The 23,454-nt window shown below is 35.9% G+C and overlaps 3 protein-coding genes across 3 annotated transcripts; 1 reads left to right on the top strand and 2 right to left on the bottom strand.

Moving 5' to 3' along the window:
- Positions 1-264: 264 nt before the first annotated feature.
- Positions 265-1,269, bottom strand: LOC110719169 (elicitor-responsive protein 3-like). Its single transcript, XM_021898074.1, has 5 exons — positions 1,203-1,269; positions 943-1,056; positions 672-750; positions 428-542; positions 265-327 (listed from the first exon to the last, which is right to left on the bottom strand). Exons 1-5 carry the CDS (start codon positions 1,267-1,269, stop codon positions 265-267), a joined length of 438 nt encoding a protein of 145 aa, XP_021753766.1.
- An 8,053-nt stretch (positions 1,270-9,322) lies between these two features.
- On the top strand, positions 9,323-13,177 carry LOC110719453 (tubulin beta-9 chain). The gene is made up of 3 exons (XM_021898401.1): positions 9,323-9,950; positions 10,677-10,946; positions 12,164-13,177. The coding sequence occupies exons 1-3, from the start codon at positions 9,557-9,559 to the stop codon at positions 12,829-12,831; spliced, it is 1,332 nt and encodes a 443-aa protein (XP_021754093.1). The 5' UTR covers positions 9,323-9,556; the 3' UTR covers positions 12,832-13,177.
- Positions 13,178-13,855: 678 nt separating this feature from the next.
- On the bottom strand, positions 13,856-17,276 carry LOC110719452 (serine racemase-like). The gene is made up of 7 exons (XM_021898400.1): positions 17,032-17,276; positions 15,988-16,175; positions 15,746-15,832; positions 15,430-15,660; positions 15,216-15,289; positions 14,894-15,080; positions 13,856-14,319 (listed from the first exon to the last, which is right to left on the bottom strand). Exons 2-7 carry the CDS (start codon positions 16,161-16,163, stop codon positions 14,073-14,075), a joined length of 1,002 nt encoding a protein of 333 aa, XP_021754092.1. The 5' UTR covers positions 16,164-16,175; positions 17,032-17,276; the 3' UTR covers positions 13,856-14,072.
- Positions 17,277-23,454: the final 6,178 nt, after the last annotated feature.

The raw sequence follows: 23,454 nt of genomic DNA, 5'->3' as shown, positions 1-23,454 counted from the left end.
TTTTAGTATTACTAATATTTTTATTGACTAAAATTGTATTGCAGCTGCATCTGTTAACATAAATGCTTTATCATCTTCTGCTCCAACTGTTGGATCAAGAATAATTTTTTTTTTAATCATTTCCAAAATGTTTTATCATATAGCTGCCTTCTCCTGGGCTCTTTGTTTTGACAAGACATTCAGAAACTAGAAGTATAGAATTACATTCTTAAAAAAATGCAAATATCTAAGAAGAGTGATTGAATGCAGACAATTTTTCTCAGCCTAATGAGACTCTCCCCATCCACCATAGCTTTCTTCTTGTGCTGCCACCCCGTGATCGTGAGCCTGGTTATGGATGAACAGAGGATTAACAATATTATTACACCAATAAAAAACTCATTTGACATCTCTAGTTAGAGAATAATTACAATAGATTGTTTATTACCTTGTGGGTGAAGAAGAGGCTGAGTTTGATCTGTCCACGAAATTCTTGACCTTTGACGACATTGTATGATGCTGTTGGAACGCTTCCTTCTTCTAAGACTGGTTCTAGTGGTATACTTTCGTTACAAAGTTATTGCAACAACAATATGTAGTTAAATTAGTCCTATATATTGATCTAGAAAGCCTCTTAACAATGAGTTATTTGGCGTAAACTTAAGCAAAAATCAGACATTTTCGTTACTTACGTAGCTTCTCCAACACAATCATCTTCTGTACCACAATCACTGTCCATAATTTTTAAGGTAAGATCAGCACCACCAGAATAATTTTTAATGCATGCATACATCATTAGTATAAACTATATATAAATGAAAGGTGCGGATGCTAGCTAGTTTAGTTGAATTTTGCCTCTGAGTGTTATCCAAAAGTTTAGATCAAATCTCGTCTACAAACTTCAATTGATAAAAGGTTACTCAATAAATCTACATTCTGATTATTGAATTAATGATGTTTTTCTTAACTCGAAATAAAGATAATTAACTTGTTTATGAAGATCTAGGTTACCTGATGCAATTTTGCTACTTTGCGTCCGGCCTCCGTAACTCAGGATCACATAGGGATCCATCTTATCTGCGTATTACTCCATTGTTAAACACATAATATAATAATAGCTAATAAGAGTGAAGAACTGCATTTCCAATCTCTATGTAAATAAAGTATAAATTTTATGCATAATCATGGGGTAATTATGATAGAGATCGATAATCACAACTTACTGAGATAACCAGAATTTTCAAGACCTTTGGCATTTATAAGAACAACTTTAAGTGTTCCTTGAGCCATATTTTTCAGAACAAATTCAAAGTAAAATAGGCAAAAGAAAAAATATGCATGAAAAAATATTAATTTAATTTTTATATAGAAAATTGGAAATTAATAGTATTACTAATTGTAGGAAATTAATCCCTTTAACAATGGAGAGATTTGGAAGGAAAACTCACCATTCTTTCAATTTCTCCCCTCTCTTTCCCTCCCCTCCTCTTCTCCTCCCTTCCCTTCTTTTCCTTCCCCTTTCTTTATCCAAACACACTGTAAAAGAAAAAGTAATTCACCTAAAAAAAATTTAAACTTCCATGTATAAAAAGTTGTGCATTTAATAAAAACGGAAGTAATATTTATATGCAAAATCTACGTCAACAAAAATAGGAAAGTTTATAATTATATATACGGTACTTCAACCTCATCTTCCTCATCTTATTAATAATAAAAATTAAATTAAATAAAAAAAAACTCTCCATCTTCAATACTTCTGTGAGTTCTGTCTGCTGCACTCTATTCCTAAGGTTTGTTCTCTCTCTTTCAATTTACTTTTTTTTTTTTAATTCCGATTACTTAATTTTCTTTTATTGGTTACAACATAATTATTTTCTTGTAATTATAATTAGACGAATTCATATTGATATTCGTTTAATTGGTTGGATTCAAGTTTTTTTTTTATTTTTTATTTTTTATTTTTTATTTTTTTTTACAGAATGAGACGAACTGTGATGTTGATATTAGTTTAACTCGTTGGATTTAAGTTCTCTCAAAAAAAAAAAAAAAACTCGTTGGATTTAAGTTTTATTTTTTTAAATTCTGAATCGGACGCGCGAATTGGTATCTACTCGTGTAGATTTATTGAAACCTAATCGCAAAACTAAAGAAAATTAAGGGAAAGGGCCAAAAATAGTCTAATAATTCCGACCTAAACAGTCAAGATTTTGGAGAAACCCTAGAAGAAAGGGGGGAGAAGATTTTTATAGATGAACTGATATTGATGTTAAGTTAATGGGTTGGATTTGTAGTTTCTTTGTTTATTTATTTATTTTTCCTTTTCAGAATCAAGGGAATTGATATTGATATAAGTTTAATTGGTTGGATTTGAAGTTTGATTGTTTTAAAATGTGTATTTAGAACTAAACCCCATATTGCATGGGTTTGAGATTATATGGTATGAGTTTTAATCATTTTAAACCCATACCTCATATTTATATTCCCCGAATCAAACACCCTTTTAAAAGTCCAAAAAAAAAAAAAGCTGTTATTAGCAGACTTTTTCCGCAAAATTTTCATTTGGAATTAGTATAAACTAGATAAATCCCAAGCCATCAGTTTTTAGAATTAATAGTTTATGAAATATTGATATTTTTTTTTAGAGAAATGTAACTCAATAACCAATTATAATAATCAATAAGTAATAATAAATAAATACGGAGTAATAAAGTTCTTAAGCAAATTAATGCTTTTGCAAATAAAATTAAAAAACCATAGAGTTTAAAAGAAATTTCCCTCTAAAAACCATTTTAGTATAGGTATATGTTTTGACTTTGCAAATTTACCAATGTACTTGTTTGACCATAATATCTTACATTGCATACTAATATAATGATTGAATGTTAATGAAGTACTTCTTGAGATGAATCAAACAAAACCCATGTGATTATACTATATTTTATATATTGAGAAATAATTAAAAGATTATCTCATCTTATGAATAGTGCCAAAAATCAAACATTATCGATAATAAGGAATGGAGGGAGTAGTTTGTAAGGGATACTACATATTTGATAGTAGTTGCTAGAGCTAAGTCTACTATTTTTTAAAAAAAAAAAATTACGACAATTTATACAGTATTGGCTTTCTTTTTTAGTTTTTTAGTTGGGTAATCCATAATAATTTTTTATTTTATTTTTTTTTTTCCTTCAAAAGAAAAATGTCAATATATGGACTTTTGATTTTATTTATCCCTTGAATGTTTTACTAAATTCATGTTTTGAATTGTTCCAGAAATTTTGTTTTCTTTAGGCAAATTCCTAGCGATCCTATTACATGTCCTCTTGTATTTCACAAGTGAGTATATTTGAACAGTTTATATCCTTATTGTTTGTATTTTTTATAGCTTGAAGGTCAATCCAAGTTGGATATTTACTTGAAATATTTGGCATGGCAAATTGGAGTGATATCCCACAAGAAATAGTTAGAAAGATTGCGACTGAAGACGTGGAATCTTTGGAAGATTTTGAAAGTCTTGCAGAAGTTTCTTCAGAGTGCAGAGATGCATTGAAGGGTGTCAAATTCTGCTAGTTGACTCTCCTACCAGTTCATACCGTAGACTTTACAGCCTCTCCAAACACATGTTTCGAAAATTCGATCTTCCCCAACTAGAAGATGATGACCACCACAGATTTTTTTCTTCCAAGGGGTGGCTTACTGCTGTGAGCAGGAGAAACCGTAACATCACCCTTTTTGATCCCGTTTCCGGCAAAGTGATAAACCCACCAAGTGTTTCACTTAGCTTGCTACTAGAGGATAACCCATGGGACGACATAAGTTTTAGACTTCACTTTTTCAAATTTATTCTAACAGGGTGGCCATCTTGTTGTAATGATGATGTTGCAGTTGCAATGATATTTGACGCATTTCAACGCTTGGCTGTTTGGAAACCCGGGGAACAGAAATGGACCATAATTCCAACGATGTATGATTGGGTTTATGATGTGTGCTTTTTCAAAGGAGTATTCTATGCCATCGATCATGTAGGTGAAGTTTTAGCCTTCGGAATTATTTGAGATATATGAGTTGGATGTCGACAATGGGAAAGCTAAAAAAAGTTGAGGGTGTGGGCATCTTCGTCGGCTTAGGATCTTCTACCTTCTCTGTAGATGCATCTTTGGACAAATGCGGTTGTAAGGCTAATTGTATCTATTTTACTGATGACAGTACAGAGAGTTATTATGGATATCAGTCGGGAGGAGGAAGCGATATGGGGATATACAGCTTAGCCGAAGGGAAAATCATTGAGCGGTTTTATGAAGGTCCCTCGCAGTTTTGTTTTATCACTCCACCTATTTGGGTGGAACGCCCTTATTATTATTAGAAGTGCGCTTAGCAATGTAGCAAAGCTATTTGATTCTTCTATAAAATAGAGTATCATATTGCTATGAACATATCAATTTAAGAAGGGTGAATCTATGATATTGTAGTAGTAAGTATTTGGATTAGAGCTGACTCACCGGCCAAGTGAATTAAGTCAGCCAGTCAACATCTTCTTTTATGTTACATATTTCTAGATGTGGACTACCTGATACTATCTATATTCAGCAACTGTTTTTTAAAAAAGACCTTGTGTGTCAATTGTTCGCTCGACATTGTAATTTTATTTTCTGAATGGCATTATGGGAGTTTCTACCTTTTAATGATTCTGACTAATATATACTACTAGGACTACGCAATTTTGGGCTTAACATTGATATTTCTCAGAATGTAGCATTATGCATGTGTATCGATATAACTACGACCTCTGCTATTGCTATTGCTCGTTTTAGTTGCTCTTATTATTGCATATTTGTGTTCATGCTTATATGAATCAGATGACAGTAATTAGTTACATCATAGATTCATTTAAATTCTCCAATAAATCAACTTAGAGTAGCCTGATATTAATTGTAATATAAGTTTGACATAAATCAACTTAGAGTAGCTTGATATAAATCAATCGTAAGTTTGACGTAAAGAGCCCTTATATTATGCATAAAATTATAACTATACATGGTATCACCACTTCTTTTCAATTCCAAGTAATTATTCATAAAATTATTTTATAACTATGCATGGTATCACAATTGCTTTATTTAACCATGCCTTTTTTTTCATTTACAATAGATTTTAATAGACTTTGCTATCCGTAATCACCTAAGTTCATAGCAATTGCAACTTCCCAAGGATAATTTGGCCAAATTGGGGGGATCCACAGTGGCAGCAGCAGGCACGGTTTCTTGGAGATTCCATGCTCACGAGGATGTAACTTACTGCAAAAAACGAAAGGATAAACTAAGAAACTAATCAAACAAACCGATTCCTTTATGTATAATCCCAATCAAATGATTTCCATCAAGAGTTGAGAAAAAGTAATTAATTGAAACAAAACTTACATTTTGTCGTTGTCGTCGATTGTTGGGTCGATGAGCCCCATCAATGTGGTCTTGCAGCTGAGCACCATCTTTGAATTTTGAATTACAGTATTTGCACACGTATTTACAATCACGATGAGCAGCATTGCTATGTTCTTTAAGACTGTTGTCATTGTCGAACTCTCGGCCGCAGTTATGACAGAGAACCATGGAGATAAAGAGAGAGTAAGAAAGAGAAGAAATGCAATTTGTGAGTTTACGTTTTGATGTATCATGAATTATATATATAGACTCAATGTTATGTTAATTTTGTGGGTTAGGTAATAAAAATTTGCTGAAATTGTTTGTAATTCAGTGGTGAGGGAGGGAAATAACTATAATGGGCACTCGCGTCTTGAAAGAGTGTGAAAATGTATGTCATTCACTGTGAAAAATGGAATGTTATTCTGTGTTAAGGGAGGGAGGGTAACGAAGTAACGATACTTTTAGTAAAATGTGTTTGCATAAACTGTTGCAAAATGTATTAATAAAACATCAAAGCTGAAGCCTTTAATTTGTCCTCTTCTAAGTTCTAAGGATGCGTATTCAACGTATGACAAAATAGGCAAATTAGGGAGGGAAGTAACTAGTAAGGAAAAGTTAAAGCACATACAGACTTCACATGACGTTCAATAATTTGATGCACTTCTGTGTCGTTTAAGGCAATGTACTTGGATTTAAATACGAGTATGTACTCGACCTACTCGTAGGTAGTTTAAAAATATTCCACTTATTTAAATACGAGTACTCGACCTACTCGTAGGAAGTTTAAAAATATTCCACTGATTTATGTACGAGTACTCGGCCTACTCGTAGGAAGTTTAGATCATTTTCTAAAAACGCCAAAATGTTTAAATATATGTATAATCTTGTATATGAGGTATGTCAAACTATCATTTAGAAAGGAAAAACGTAGCATTTTTTTTTTTTGAAACATTTACATATCTATTTTTAGAGATTTGTTTATTATTCGTCTTATCACTAACTTTTTTTCATTCTTAAAACTTTCTTAATAACATAAAATTAAGGTAGGTGAGTCAGTCAGTGTAACATAAATTATTTTTTTAAAAAATTATTGGTAGGATTTCATTATTTTTCTGTAATCTATACTCTTTAATAACAAACATCACCATGCAAGATGTCGTTGTTTGTTGTACATTGTATATGAAAAGAGCGAGTTCCTAGCAGTCTAATACGAAGTAAATTACATTAATAAAAAGAATTTATTTTTTTCCCTACCGTCTTATTACATGAGTCACTACTAAAATATTTCCTCTGTTTAAAATTAGTTTACAATTTAAACTTGTACAATGTTCAAAAAATTCAATTTAACTAGTTTTAAATTTGTATTTTAAAAATAAATGCTTTCCATAAGTTTTAAATATTGATGATTGTGTTGATAATTGTTGAATTTATAAATTGATAGATATGATAAAAGAAAAATGTTAAATAATTTGAAATGGGAAAAGTATAACATCTCTCAATTCATCCCTCCTGCTCCACCCTTGCCCTTCAAATGCTTATTTTTATTTTCAAAGAATTAAGACTAGTTTAAGACTTTGAATCATAAAAAAGAACACAACTTATGGGTAATTTCTTAGAGAAAATACATTTCTAGACCAAATATTATTATCCATTTTTTGGATCCAAATTCTATATTGGAAAAAATCAACATACCCTTGAATAAAAAACCTATTTTTGGGGCCTAAGACCGAAATAAACCATTTCATTTTTTCTACTTATTTTGACTTCAAAATTGAATTATATTTGTTCAATATACTCTTGTCAATATAAATAGAAAAAAAATATACAAATAATTTAATTATTAAAGAAAGGAAAATTTGCTAATTGCAGTCATATAAAGTTTATATTTTGCAAACTGCAACCATTTAAAAAAAAATTGCAAATTACAGTCCAAAAATACTAATAAATTGTAAATTGCAACTCAATTCAATTATTTCATCGATTTACGTGTTGAAAAATGTTCCATTAAGATTTTAGTGGCCCTTTTAGCCCTTTAGTGTCCAAAATGAACTCAAAATTGGCAAAAAATTAATGTAAGGGCCTCATTATCACATCATAAAATAGTTGCACACAAATCGATACATTTTATATACGCAAAACGAGGCACTTACATTATGTTTTTGCAAATTCCGAGCTCAATTTGGGTTCTTAAGAGCTAAAAGGACCCCTAAACCTTAACATAACATTTTTCGGCACCCAAATTGATGAAAAATTAATTTGAGTTGTAATTTTAAGGGAAAATTGTGTAGAACTACCCGGAAGATAGGTTGTTTTGTGAAGAACTACCCATTTTTTTTTATTTGCTTACAACTACCCGAAAGTTTGAAAACGTTTGGGTAGCACTACCCATTAACATTTTTCGTCAAATTGCAACGTTAGTGGGGCCCACTTATTAACTTTCCCTCCTAATCAACTCCTCCTCCCAACTACCTTATGTCTTTCTCTCTCCTCTGTATTTTCGTTTTACCTCCATTACCATTTACCACCCCCTTCTTTCACCTTCGTCCTTTTACAGGGAATTTTCACTATCAATTTCCTCTCCTTTTCAGAAATTTGGCAGCCCTACCATACCTTTACTTGTTGTCTCTGTCTCTTCCAACTTATCTTGCTTTTTTGGGTAACTCAAAGTAAATGAGTCACACCACAGCAATGGAAACGGGAGAAAGTGAAGTAAATAAACAACAAAAAAACAATAGCACAACAAGGACGAACGAGGTACATTGGTGTAATCATCTTAAATTTCTGTCCTTTACCTAAAATGCTGTAAAAAAAAAGTTGAAAACTCTAAATGTTTAAATACTTGAAATTGGAACCCTAATTTTTTAATTGATAAAATTGACTGGACAATTAAACAATTGCAACAAATTTCCCCATAATTAATTAACAATAAACTTAACTGAGGTTGTTGTTGTGCTTAGATAATTGTGCATACCTCAATTGAACCGATTCCCATACCTCAATTGAACCCCTAAACCCTAGAAATCAAAACCCCCAATTATGGTTGAACCCGTAAACCCTAATATGAGGCAGGTAGATTTCAACCCTATTTCTTTTAATTGCATTCAATTAAACCTTGTAAACAAACGCGAAAAACAATGCATTACAAGGAAAATGTGAAAGATTACCTAGATTAGTGTTGCTTTGCTTGATTTCTTCAATCAGAATTTTTGGGTGGTAATGGAGGTAAAACGAAAATATAGAAGAGAGAGAAAGACAGAAGGTAGTTGGGGGGAGGAGTTGATTAGGAGGGAAAGTTAATAAGTGGGCCCCACTAACGTTGCAATTTGACGAAAAACGTTAATGGGTAGTGCTACCCAATCGTTTTCAAACTTTTGGGTAGTTGTAAACAAATAAAAAAAAATGGGTAGTTCTTCACAAAACAGCCTATCTTCCGGGTAGTTCTACACAATTTTCCCTAATTTTAATTTTTTAGTACTTTTGGGCTGTAATTTACATTTTTTTTTTAAATGGCTGCAATTTACAAAATACAAACTTTAAATGGCTGCAATTTACAAAATACAAACTTTAAATGACTGCAATTTACAAAATACAAACTTTAAATGACTGCAATTGACAAATTTTCCTTAAAAAAATAAAAAAAAAACTTAACCCTAATTAACTATTTTGATCAAAGTATATCGTTAATGTTATGAATAATTTATTATAGTGATTTATGATTACCAAAGATAATTAAGTTCTTTGCTATTCATCATTGAGAAAATTTAAAAACTTATGAATACCAAAGGAAATTTCCCACTATTTAAAGACAATTGGTTAAAATTGGGATTTTAAACCAATAATTCCAATAACTACAATAATTAGTGAAGTATGCTTCTTCACGTGATCGCACTCTCCACTATCACGTGATCATCTATCTTTGTAGTAACGCAACCGCCGTCCGCCGTCAATCCCGGCATACATAACAAACTTACCATACAATCATACACCCTACCACACTCAAACCCACCCCAAAAATCCAAAACAATTTAAAAACTCAAATAAAAATTCCCTCTTTCTATAAAACCCCCTCATTTCCCCAAAAATAAAGTGAACCCCCTCACACTTTCTCTCCCATTTCCGTCGCTTTTTTCCCACCAAAGAACGTCGGAAAATCCAAAATGAGAGAAATCCTCCACATTCAAGCTGGTCAATGTGGGAACCAAATCGGAGCCAAATTCTGGGAAGTAGTTTGCGCCGAACACGGAATCGACCCGACAGGGCGGTACCACGGTGAGTCGGACATCCAGTTCGAACGAGTTAATGTTTACTATAACGAAGCGAGTTGTGGTCGGTTTGTTCCTCGGGCTGTTTTGGTGGATCTTGAACCGGGTACTATGGATAGTGTACGGTCTGGACCGTACGGTCAGATTTTCCGACCGGATAATTTTGTGTTCGGCCAATCTGGGGCTGGGAATAACTGGGCTAAAGGTCATTATACTGAAGGTGCTGAACTTGTTGACTCTGTTCTTGATGTTGTTCGTAAGGAAGCTGAGAATTCTGACTGTCTTCAAGGTTTTTAACAGTTTTTCTCTCTCCTCCCTTTGATTTTTTGTTTCTGGGGTTTTTTAGGGTTTGTTTAATGTGATTAACCCTTTTGTTTGATCGGATTATGTAGAATTGTTTGATGATTTGTGATTGTTGTAAAAAGTTTCTGAAAGTTTTTTTAAAAGTTGTTATTCTTCTTTTCTGGGAATTTTGTGGTTGTAGTAAATATTAAGTAGGGAAAATTGTGAAAATGTTTGATCAAGTCATGACTGTTTTTTGTTTGTGATATTCGGAAAAAATAACCCAGAAAAAACGAAAAAAATGAACTTTTGATTATTTTTTTATTTTTTTTTAAATTTAATTTTGGTGTTAATATGATGATTTTGTTTCTGTTGAAAATTGTTGAGTCAAATGAATTATTGTGTGATATTGTCTTAAAGAAATGTAATCAAAATTATGATTTCAATCTTAGTCAACCAATGTTACTTGAACTCTTCATTTTACCAATTACCACTTAATTGGATCCTTAACTCTAAGACTTATGTATGAAACTAATACATTTTAGTTTGAGAAGAGTTTCAAAAGTAGTCTAGTCGGATTTTGCTGTTATGTTGGAGATTGGTTATCAATTCCGAGTATTGTTTCAAAAGTATTGCTCAGATTTTGCCGTGGACGGAATTTAAATGGGTTTGTGTTATTGTTCTGTTTGATTTTGTTGTTGATTTAGATTATAGTTCTGTTTGTCAAATGCAGGGTTTCAAGTATGTCATTCATTAGGAGGAGGTACTGGATCAGGTATGGGTACCCTCTTGATATCCAAGATCAGAGAAGAGTATCCAGACCGAATGATGCTAACCTTTTCAGTCTTCCCATCTCCTAAGGTGTCCGACACTGTGGTTGAACCCTACAATGCTACACTATCCGTTCACCAGCTCGTTGAGAATGCTGATGAGTGTATGGTGCTTGATAATGAGGCCCTATACGATATATGCTTCCGCACTTTGAAGCTTACGACTCCTAGCTGTAAGCCACATTGTCCTTTCTCCTAATCTGGTCTTGTCGTTTTTAAAATATACTTGTTAGACTTCTTGTGACTTGTAATTGACTGAAGTTAGTTAGTTATCTTCTATTTCCCAGGACTTACTAACTTGGATGCTAAATCCTGTCAAGCTGTCACTAATATTCAATGGTTTGCAACTACCTTGAAGTATTATTGTGTTTTAAAATATTAGGTTGATGGATTTGTAGCTTTAGATTGTTGATGTCCATCGCACATGATGTGTTGTGTGTATCGTTGTCATAAATCTCATAATGTGTATCCAATTAAATGGAGTAAGGTTAAAGAAAGAGGGTTTTTCAGCCTCTTCACTTGGAAAAGAGATGGGACAAATTAAGATAATATCGTTTTCGTTTAGTATGACTATATGGTGGTTGTGGATAGGATCCAAACATCATTGTCACTCGATGTTTGTATGTTTTACAGTTGTTATATCACATGGGCTTTGGTGGGCACTCCAATTATAGTAGAAAATAATATCAATAGTTTGTTGGTAGGACTGGTAGCATCATATCAGTTGGTTTATGCATGAAGTTATCTGCTAGGGCCCTGGGGCTGCTATTTTGTATTGTTAGTTTAATTTATGTTTATGACTTTAGGACTTGACATTGATTATTCTATTGATCCTCTAAGGCATACCAACTATATGGACAATGGACATTCATGTGACTTACATGCCTTAGTTGTAATTTTTTATTTTTTTTATTTTATTTTATTTTTTTTTTTTTTTTTTATGGGAAACGTTACATTAGTTTAATTAAGTTTATATAATATGATTATCTGTTTTGTCTCACTTGTGAGCTTTGACTGTTCATATTTTATTTTCCATGGTAGTTGTAAACTTGTGAGAAGGGTTGTAAAACACGTGAGAGGCGAAATGCTATCATGTTGCAGCTAATTGGCATAATCCTCATTAGTTTAAGGCCGTCACTCTATGAATAGAGGAGGCTGTTAATCCTCTGAGAAGGAGAGAAGCATTTACCAATGTAGTACTTTCTCATTTTAAAAGTTATTTGGGTAATGATTATCCATAGTATCTTTATCTTAAAACTGAATGTCTAATCATATGCTAGGATTGTTGCAGTCTTTTTTGTTTCCTTTTTTAAACAAGTTAGAATGTTTTGTAAGCATCTTACTTTTTTTTTTTTGGTCTACTGACTTGTAAAATACCTTAATCATTCAGTTGGTGACCTGAACCATCTTATCTCTGCTACAATGAGTGGAGTTACTTGCTGCCTTCGCTTCCCTGGACAGCTAAACTCTGATCTTAGGAAGCTTGCTGTCAACCTCATACCTTTTCCCCGTCTACACTTCTTCATGGTTGGGTTTGCACCCCTTACATCTCGTGGATCCCAGCAGTACCGTGCTCTCACTGTCCCTGAACTTACCCAACAAATGTGGGATGCCAAAAACATGATGTGTGCTGCTGACCCTCGGCATGGCAGATATCTCACTGCATCTGCCATGTTCCGTGGAAAGATGAGCACAAAGGAGGTGGATGAGCAGATGATCCATGTACAGAACAAGAACTCATCCTATTTTGTGGAGTGGATTCCAAACAATGTCAAGTCCACTGTCTGTGACATCCCACCTACAGGCTTGAAGATGGCCTCGACATTCATTGGGAACTCGACTTCTATTCAGGAGATGTTCCGTCGTGTGAGTGAGCAGTTCACTGCCATGTTCCGCAGGAAGGCTTTCTTGCATTGGTACACTGGTGAAGGGATGGATGAGATGGAGTTTACTGAAGCAGAGAGTAACATGAACGACTTAGTCTCTGAGTATCAGCAATACCAGGATGCAACTGCCGATGACGATGAATACGAAGAAGAGGAGGAATACCAGGACTAGAGTTTGTGCTATTTTAGAGTTTGAGACAGCTTGTCTACTTGTGGTATACATACAATTCATCGCAAGAGCCTTAAGTATTTTAATTCGTTTTTACCTTTTGTCTTAGATCAGATGTAATCTGTGTACTGTTTTGTGGTATTTGTGGCTACAGAATTTGGTTTAATTTTGGTGAACTTATAGTGTCATGGTTGATGACATTTTGATATTTGGTAGTATCATGAAGCAATGTTATTGAAAATCTTGTGCAGAGCTCTCACCTGCTTGCTGCACCTCGTTCGTAACTCGTAAGAGTTGGTTTTGTATCTCTTGCATCGAATTTAGACTGATGTGGATTGATTTTTGTAAAGTGATTACTGTGCTCCTCTTGCTTGCACTTGAAGCATTTTTCAAAGTTGATTTGGGTATTATTGCTGCAAAGTTCATGGCTTACTTCACAAATAAAAGAATAGATGCGACTAACCAAAACTTTCAAGGATAAGTTGTTAAAAAACCTCAGCACGGGTAATGGGGTAAAGTATACTGTAATTGAATTAACACTAGTCTGTGTCTTTGTAATCTTACAACTGAGGATTAATGTGCAAAGTTGCGAGAAATTTGTCACGAGTAGGGCTTCACGCTTAACTATAAGAACCAGTACATTTGATGTACGAGGTTGATTTGGATAGGAAAGCACAAGGAGGTTTGGCTATGGTGATTTACCACGATTAGTCGATGGAGGGTCTATGAATCCTCAATTGAAGAGTTTTCATGGGCATGCCTACTACATTGAACATACTCAGATACGAGATGTTATTACCCCGTACTATTAGCATCTTTTATTGTGAACAATTTTTTTCATTTATGTTTTTACCTGTACAGTACAAATCCTTTGTTAGGAATGCATTGTATTGAAAGATCACCAGTATACCGAGCGTTTACAGAAGTGGAAAACTTTATAGGAAGGATGTGTCTCGATTTATTTCACAAACTTGTTACACTTCCCATATGAAAGTGCTTAAAGGCTCATAGAAGTATATAAACACGCTTTTGACGTCTGCTTCTGTGGAGAAGCATCATACACAAACTCTTTCCTTTACATTCAGGAGAAATGACTAAATTTAGTCTTCACGCCAAACATTAAACAGCGTCAATTTTATATTTCCTATGCTACTACGCATTATCCTTGCACAAAGATTAAACGATTGGTTAACTAAAACATGTACAAAATGTAGACATGTCTCCAGGATTACATCCATCACCTATCATTTGCTCAGTGCCTCCCAGAGCACATCCAAATCAACATTACCTCCAGAAACTATGATAGCTACATTCTTGCAATTTGCCCACAAAGGATTTTGCTGAAAGCTATCAGACAGAACAGCAGCAAGACCTATGGCTCCGCTGGGCTCTACTGCTACCTTTAGAATTTCATAGCAAAGTTTCACAGCTTCTACGATTTCCTTTTCTTCTACTGTTATGACAGCATCCACCAAATCTCGAACAATGGGCCTATTACAGCAAAGATAACCCATAAGAACACGGCAAAGGGGAGGCAGTAGAAACATAATGTAGAGGTGTGGGTTGAAGGGGAGGGAACGGAAACTGATACTGCATACATAAACAGCTGGATGATATACCAGAAATTAAAAAAAAAAAGAGGGAGAGAGATCTCATTATTATTGTGTCACTTGTTTTTAGCATGAACTTTAAGAAGCACTCAATGAGAAACTGCTGTTTCCAAGAGATATATAAGAAAGTTCATTACTATTGAGGTTAGACCGTTGGAGACATCTATAATATTCAGCGATAAGACTCATAAGAGTATAATCTAGCATACATGATTGATCTTATGAGGTATATTAAGACATGAAATATATAATTACATATGAAATGTGTAGGAAAGAAGATGTTAGACTGTAAGCGGCTACACCGCTACACATGATTTTATGGCATGAACATGTGCTAGTCTGGAAGTAAAAATGACCTTCAAATCTTCCAAACATAAACATGCTAAAAGTACTAAAATAAAAATTCTACATTTATTCAAAGTTAGCATGATATGAGCTTGTCTAGTTGCCTTTACCAGGTTAGGTCCCCAAGGAAAGCTCTAAGTCCATCAGCAATTGTATTGGTCTGAGGCAATGTAATTAATTTGCCTTTTTCTTTTGAAAGAGCTGCGTCATTGGCTCCAACAGGCTCTGCAGCCAGAACTCGAATGGACGGATTGATGGATTTGGCAGCAAGTGCCACACCTGATATTAGACCCCCACCTACAAATAACCAATTTGAAATTTGTAGGCCAATGCTAGAGATTAAGATTACTTTCAACCAGAAGCATGAAAATAATAATAATTAAAAAAAAAATAAATAAAAAAAAGCAAACTTTAAAAAATCCAAGATCTCACCACTTATTGGTACTATTAAGGTGTCTATTTCAGGGAATTGCTCCAAAAGTTCAAGTGATATCGTCCCTTGCCCACTGCAACAAACCTAGTTAGAATTGCCATCTCGAATTCATAGGTTGCTAAGCAACCCCAATAATCTATCACAGAAAAATGGAAGGATGAATAACCAAAGCTAAACAGTAAACACTTTAAATAAGATGGAATAAGATAGTACCTTATAATGCGGCTGTCATTATATGGATGTATAAGAACAGCACCAGTGTCTTGCTGTACTTTATCAGCAGTAACTTGCCTTGACTCGAAAGTAGGCTCACACCAGATTACCTCACCTCCATAACGGACTACATTCTTAACTTTACATTTTGGAGCATTACTAGGAACAACTATATATGCAGGGATTCCCCGCATTTGTGCAGCCAAGGACAATGCAGCAGCATGGTTGCCACTAAAAATTAGTGTCAGGTGATATTAACACAACAAATCAACAGATACTAACACAAATGCATCAATAAGAGCGGCAAAGGACTTACCTGCTATGAGTTACCACTCCTTTAGCAGCCTGTTCCTTATCAAGTGAAAGTACAGCATTTGAAGCACCTCTGAATTTAAAAGCCCCTCTAGGGTTATATACCAACAAATAGAGACGGAAGCGTTAGATCATTCTGCCAGCTTAATGTAAGCCTCAAATCTCTACATTCAAACCGAAGACTGTGTAGGTTAGAATCTGAAATTTTAAATTATAAATATACTCGAATTAATAAAAGCTCCTCACCCCTTCTGAAAGCATTCGCATTTAAAGAGCAGCTTCCTACCAGCCATCACATTCAATGTATCAGAGGAAAAGACAGGCGTATTGTGAATGACAGGCTTAATACGCTCATGGGCTTCCTTGATGGAAGAAAGATCAGCAGCGTATAGATCAGTTCCATTGTCTTTCCCCGTGTTCATTGTATCAGTACACTGTATGCAGATCCAATACAAACACATGAATTTGATGTGCCAGGAACAGAATCAAAACCATACCATATTCCATACTGATAAATACAGATTATGTGCATTTGCACAGACATGTAATTTCCACAAGAAACAGACACTTCATCAATCTGCTCCAACACGTCCTAATTTCCTATGGCTAATGTACAACAAGCTCTACAAGCCACTCTATCCAAAATTCCATATTCACCCACTTCATCTTTCTCAAGACCCCTATTTCATCGGTTAGCTATTTCGATGTAATACTTAGTCTTAATCATACTTTTGGATATAATCCAAATCAACTCTACAAACATCACCACCATAGTAATAATATCATTTCAATAGGGTGCGAATCTTACGATGTCTCCTTCCATTAATAACCTCAAACGGAGCCATACATACATTAGTGTATCTGTGAATACAAACTTATATGATTCAACTCAAAGGTATTGCTTGACATGGGTTTTAACCAAAATTTGCAATTAACAAGTCTAATTGCTTTTTAATTACATACATTAACATCAATTATTACCAATTGGCTCCCTAAAACCACCAAACACATACATATAAGTATATAACATACCATCAAAAAACAGCAACCATTAAACTAAAGCCTTATTTCAAACTACTTTTTTTTTTTTTTTTACCTTAATTCATCATCATAAATGACATGATACACCATATACAGCATTTTCATACAGTTATCATTCTACAATTTAATTTAGACTTAGCTACTTTTTTAAAATTAAAATTGATAACTTGCAAATTTCTTAACTGAACAGATTAAAGTCAAATTATCAATTAGCAACAATCGAAATGAAGAAAAGATGAGGTGACTTACATGGGGATTGATTAACGGCTGCTTAAACGCCGTCGATGGTGGTACCGGTTTTGCAGTTGCTTAGTGAGAGAAAACAAATGCCATGAATTTTATTGAGAAAATGACAACAAGGTACTTAAATAGATTGTGATTTGTGAGTTTTTTTTTTTTTACTTAAATTGTTGTTTCACATTAAGGTTTTGTACCGTTCACCTTAATGGTAACCTATTTTCACTTAAATTGTTTGTCCACATTAAATCGATCCCAAGCCTCTCACCAAATAATTAAAAGTTTAACTAATTATCGAAAGCTCCATTCCTATATGTGAAAGTTGAAATAACTTTTGTTTCTGGAAACAGATTGCTCCTCATAGTGTTAGGATAGGGTATCAATATTTTCTAAAAACTATGTCCAAATATTGTCCAAATGTCCTTCGGCTCCGCCTAGCAAAGGTATGTTCGAGAGCTCAGCCTTGCACAAGTATGTCCGAGAGCTAGGCCTGCAAAATAGAGAAGGTTAGTTGCCCCGGGGTTGTGATCCGGGAAAGCCCCTCCGATGCTTAAGCCAGCGAGTGTACTTTCTAGAGAGAGAGAAAGTAGAGAGAGAAGGAGAGAGAATTAGGAAAAAGTCTCTATTATTAATGAATGATGAGCTATTTATAGTTGTACTTTTCAGGTGGCAAAGTTCTACTTGAGTGGTGAGATTAGGGGTAAATCTGTACTTTGCCATGACTAATGATGGGCTGGATCATGGAGGGGTATTTTTCGTCATTTCAGGTTACTGGGGTTTGGACAATGGACTTGGCCCAAACATTTAGCCCCACACTTGATATGTGAACGAGATCACATGAAGTTCGGATGTCACGCGGAATGATTGAAATTGAGGTTGAGAAGTTGTCATGTGCGCCGGAATAGCTTTTTAGGTGTACCCTGATAAGTGTAATTTATGACACATTTTAGGGTGGTTTTCTCCCTTAGTTTTAGGTTTATTTTGGTCTTTTTTGGTTATTTTTGGTTCTTTTATTTTTGTTTTGGTTAATAAAGTCTTAGTTTACGTTTATAGGCCGTAGTTGTGAATAATGCGCTTTTTGCTCTGTTTCTAACTTGATTTGCGTGCTTTTCTATGTGATTTTTCACTCCTTTCTCTCTTGGTCTATTTGTCTGGTACTTGGCACTTTCCTTGATGTTGATGACTCGAGAGAAAGCCGAAAATTTCATAAGAAGAAGCCTTGAAGCCAAAACGAAGCAAAGAACCAAGCAAGAGCAAGCAACACAAGAACCAAGCAAGCGCCAGCAGAATGTCGTGACACGGTCAACCCTGCCGTGGTGCAACAACTTCTTTCTGCCCACCGCGGGCGCGGCTGTGCCAACCACGAGCGCGTCTTTTCTTCTCGCGGGCGCGGTGCTGCGTTTTTCCAGTTTTTCATGGCTTCCTGTAGATGCCCCGGAGATGCCCCACCGCGGGTGCGGTGTTCTGGGTTTTCTTCGCATTTAATCTTCGATTTTTCTCCGTTTTCTTCTTGTAATATAAATAGTGTACGACCCTATTTTGGGGGGACTTCTTTTAGGAGATTTTTACACTTTCTCTCTCCTCTACTTAGAATTAGGCTCATATTAGGCGTTTTTCTCTCGAGTTTAGGAGTAGTTTTAGAGAGAGAAAGCTTGGGATTTCAATGTAGATTTGAGAGCTTGAAGAAGCTTTTATGTGGATTCTCTTCTCAATTATTCAATGAGCTTCTCTAACTGTCCCTCACCTTTATTGTTTTCTTTAATTGTTGTTTTTGGCTTATTTCTTTGTTGATTAGAGTAGATAATTAGATTACTTGTTTGATTCTTGCTTTAATTCTTGTTTTACCTTGATTTCCATGTTTTTCTTCATTATAATTGCTTGGATTTTGTTCTAGGGAAATGGATGAAGGTTATGATTGATGAATTGAATGATTGATTGTGATTAGTATGCAATTGATTCTTGATTATTGTGTATGAATGATGCTTACATTGCTTCGAGTCTTTTTAGCTAATTGATTCTAGGTTTCTAATAGTGCTTTCAATCAATTGTGCGGAAGTGAGTTGATTGATAGTCTAGATTCTTCCATACCTATGCTAGGCTAGTTGCGTGGGAGTGAATAAGCTTAGTAGGATAATTAACATGCTTAATTGCGCGGGAGTGAATTGAGAGTGTTGATCGTTCCTAATTGAGATCATGATCATCTAATTGCAATTTATTGTTGAATTCATTAATGTAAATGGATTCCACTTTCCCTTATATTTTGTTGACCGTTTAAAGTAGTGTTTTGGTTGTTCCTCTCTCTACCTCACATCCTTCCTACTAGTTTAATTAGTTCAAATTAATACACTTAGTCCTTGTGGCATTCGACCCTAGCTTGCCACTATCTTGTGTAAACTTGGTAGAGTAAGATTAGGAACATAAATTGTTAATTTGATCTAGATAGTAAACCATGACCTATTATCCAGACTTCATACCTGAGGGCTAAAACGAGCCCCAAGCGACTTGCAAGGGTGAATACTAGCCCCAAGCAATGCATAAGAGGCGTTTTAGTTGCAATAGTTGAGCTGTTTTGAGAAATCATCTGAGAGCTAAGCCTGATAAGGGGGCGACGGTAAGCTGAGAGCATTGTGGGACTTATAGCCGAGCGCTTGACCAAATATCCAAGCATAAGGCCGAGGGGGGATCTGGTTGGGTCGAAGGCTTGCTGTGTGAGCTGGAGGCTAGGCGAAGGCAAGCCCAGCCCTCAGATTTAGTGGGTTGCTCGAATTTTTCTTTTCTTTTTTTTTTTTTTTTTTAGTCCGAGCGCTAGGCTAGGTAGCTAAGGGAGCAGCGTTTTACCGAGAGCTTGAGTGTTGGATGTTGATTTGCTGGGATGCCGAAGGCATGGGTGATGATAGCTAATAATGGGGAGCGCTTGGCACAAGCAGTCAGGGCTATTAGAAGTATGTGTGAAAGTTCGGTTTCGGTTGGTTTATTGCCAAAACCGAAACCAAACCATAATATTTCTATTTTTGGATTTTGCAAACCACACCGCACCATATTAGTTCTGAAATCGAACCAAACCAAACCATCTAAATTTCGATTTTCTTAAAAAAAAAACCAAACCACACCGAATTTTCCCTTCAAGCATCAAAACATAAAATATTACACATAAACCGAACCAAACCACACCAAACATAAACCAAACCAAACCAAACCAAACAAACATAATAAAACAAGATTTAACTTAAAAGTTACAAGTCCTTGGCTTTAAACTGGCCAGAAAATTCAACACTTCACCAAAAAAAATAAAATAAAATAGCATTACTACTGAAAAACACAGCAAACCAGCAGTAGCATAGACCGAGCACGCACTCCACGCAATTAGTAGCAGCATGCAAGTAGTTAGCAGCAGTCGCAAAAGTGCAGAACAACAGCAAAATTGTCGGTGGACGGTCGTCGGTGGAGTCAGGAAGTGAGTAGAGTGTGAGAGAGGGAGATTGAGAGTCAGAGAGTGAGAGGCTGAGAGGAGGAATTTAGATTAGGTTTTTTTTTTTTAACTTTATATATACTTAGGCTAAAACTAGAGTTGGGCTAGGGTGTATTTGAGGTTTGGGCCAAAATTTTGGTTTGGTTTCGGTTTTTCAATTCCTCAAACTGAAAACTGATTTTTTTTTTTAAAACCACACCGAACCACTTTAGGAAAAAAACCGCATCGTATTTCTAATTCGGTTTGGTTTTAAACCGAATTAGTTTCACCCCTAATTAGAAGTGCCAAGGGCCTAGCAGGCCTAGTTCCGCCGATAGAAAGGTGAGCTGAGCGCTCGGCCTAACTGCCGAAGGGGTTGCTGGTGTGGAGATGCGGGATAACTACCAAGCGCTCGGCGTGCTCGAGTTTGTTCCGCGCTTCAGGTCAAGAGATGGGCTCCGCTGGGCGCTCGGCCTTACTTTCAAAAGATTATTTTTTTTTTTTGTGTTGAGAATGCCGAAGGGGTTGGTATGGTCCAGGGCCTCAGGGTGCTTGGCCTGTCCAAGAGCCTCAGCCATGCCGATGTGTCCTAGATGCTGAGCGCCCAGACTTGACACTGGTCATGTGGCGTCATACGAGGGGCCCAAGCGAGGTGCCGAGGGCTTTCCCTGGCCAAATCCAAAGGGTTAGTGAGATAGAGGGGTGTGTCAGGCCGAGAGGGTTAGTGATGCATGGGTCGAGGGTTTGTCTGTTCGTGAGGAAAGCTCGGCCAATATTGGGCCTGGCGAAGAGATATGCCGAGGGCTTGGGGATTGCAGGCCGAAGGCCTTGATATGCTGAAAGGGCCTTGATATGTCGAAGGGTTTAACCTCACGCCCAGATCTATGTCTTGGGGTTTTGAGTTCAATTTTTCGTTCTCTTCTTTACCAGGCTGAGAGCTTGGCTAAAATTTATTTTGTTTTTTGTTTTTTTTTTAAAAAAAATGCCGAGAGGTAGGGATGAGTGTCTGACCGGGTATGTCGAGTCAATATGTTGAGAGATTTAGTTACCGAGCACTCGACATATTTTGTATGTATATTAGAACAACAAGTTGGAGCTGAGAACCCGGGCCAGGGGTGTTTTTAATTTTGAGAGTTTTCTTTTGGTCATAGAAATCTGAGGGCTAGGCTTCAAATCTGCTAACCAATCCTTTAACAACATATTTTGTTTTTTGTAGTTGAAGGCCCGGTCTAGTTGGGCGAGAGCTAAACCTTGTTTGTTTTATTTTTCACACTTGAAATTTTGTCATTGTAGGAGTTTTGCCTCGAGGTGCACTTTCTTTGTCTCAAGGAATCCTTTTCGGCATCTTTGACCACTTGGTGAGTCTCCAATACTTAGTTTTTTAAACTCTTAGTATCATATCTTCTTGTTTAGTAATTGTTTGCTATTTTCCTTTGTATGCTTGAATGTTCCTCGGCTTCGCTATTGATGATGTTTAGGCTTAGAGGTACGCCTGTTGTGCTTTTGTATATATGTACATTAGACCATCCTTCGGGTCATCTTGAGTTGAGTTGTGCATGTGTTATGAACGACCAAGCGACTCAAGATTATCCGGATTCTCTCCCCGGCCATATGTCTTATGACCTATCAAAGGAAATTTGGTCAGGTGGGAGGCTTGTAACAAATGTTATTGGTAGTAGTGTTGATATGTCAATTTCCTCGGGTGTGCCACCTTTTTACATGCCATCCCCTCTCTATGATCATGATTTAGGATTTGATTATTATTTACCTTCTTCCCCTTGGGAAGTTTCTCTTGCACGTGAACCAATTGCTAGGGGTTGTTTGAACATATTCCTTGTTGACGGAGTGGTGACTATGTCAAGTAAGGATGATACATCTACTTCTTCTCTTAGGGCGCCAATGCCCTTTAGGCCGCCTGTTAGGAGGATTAGCCCCTCTATGTGTTTTCCCTCCGCCGCTTGGCTTAGATCTTTGTTAGAAGGGAATAGGAATTTGCAAACCCAATATAATATTAAGGAACCCTTTCTCATTTCTCCCCCTGGGGGTGTATAGCTGTATATAAGGATTGTTTGGATAATAGGTTGAGGTTTCCTTTACATCCCTTAGTTGAGGAATTGTTGATAGAATATAATAACTTGTGCATTACTCACCTTGTTCCTAACTCTTGGTTGACAATAAATGCCTTTATAGCCACTTGTAGTATACTCGGTGTGCCTTGTACTATAACAACCTTTAGGAACACTCATAGACTTCTGGAGATCCCAGGTAATGCTGATAGCCATGGGTGGTATGCTTTTCATGATAGGGAGTACTACCTTACCATACACACCAAGCCTTCGAACCAAAAGGGTTTCCGTCATGCCTTCCTTTTCATTTTCCATTCGGGGGGTTAGAGATTACCTCGAGGCCATAGCGGCTTGCCTAGGGTTGGTTTTAACTACAATGTCCCTGCCGTGGGTGTTGATGAAGCCGTGGGTGCTATTTGGATACAATCCTTTAAGGAAAAAGGATCGAAAGAGAAGCGTCCGACCATGTGGATTTTGAAGGATAGACTTTTCAAGAAGGAGCACTTCTTGAGTGTTGTGGGCTTGAGCCATGCTTATGATAGGGGTAGGACTTGCTTTAGCTTATTTAATAATTTATAACTCTCCATATCTTCCTCCCCGAATTTCATGTTATGACTAACACGTTGTTTTGCAGGTGGTGCTTATAGTCAACTTAAAGACAAGCTTCAAAGAAAGATGGCTGTTGCAAACTATCGAGCTTCGAAGTTCAAGGTTGCCTTGAACAAAGGAGATATGAGAATTCCTCCTCCTCCCCCGGTATGCACCTTGTTTTTTTTTTTTTTTTTTTTTTTTATTTATGGAGTTTATTTTCATTCCTAACCGCTTGCTTGTTTTGTCTTAATAACTTGTGTTTTTCTTTTTCAGAACTCGAATACCATAAAGAAAACGGCTGAGAGGGCCGAAGGATCTTCCCAAACCCCG

This window comes from Chenopodium quinoa, unplaced genomic scaffold, assembly GCF_001683475.1.
Source record: "Chenopodium quinoa cultivar QQ74 unplaced genomic scaffold, ASM168347v1, whole genome shotgun sequence".
In the NCBI taxonomy this organism is placed as follows: Eukaryota; Viridiplantae; Streptophyta; class Magnoliopsida; order Caryophyllales; family Amaranthaceae; genus Chenopodium; species Chenopodium quinoa.
This window is presented reverse-complemented; position numbering and strand designations above follow the sequence as displayed.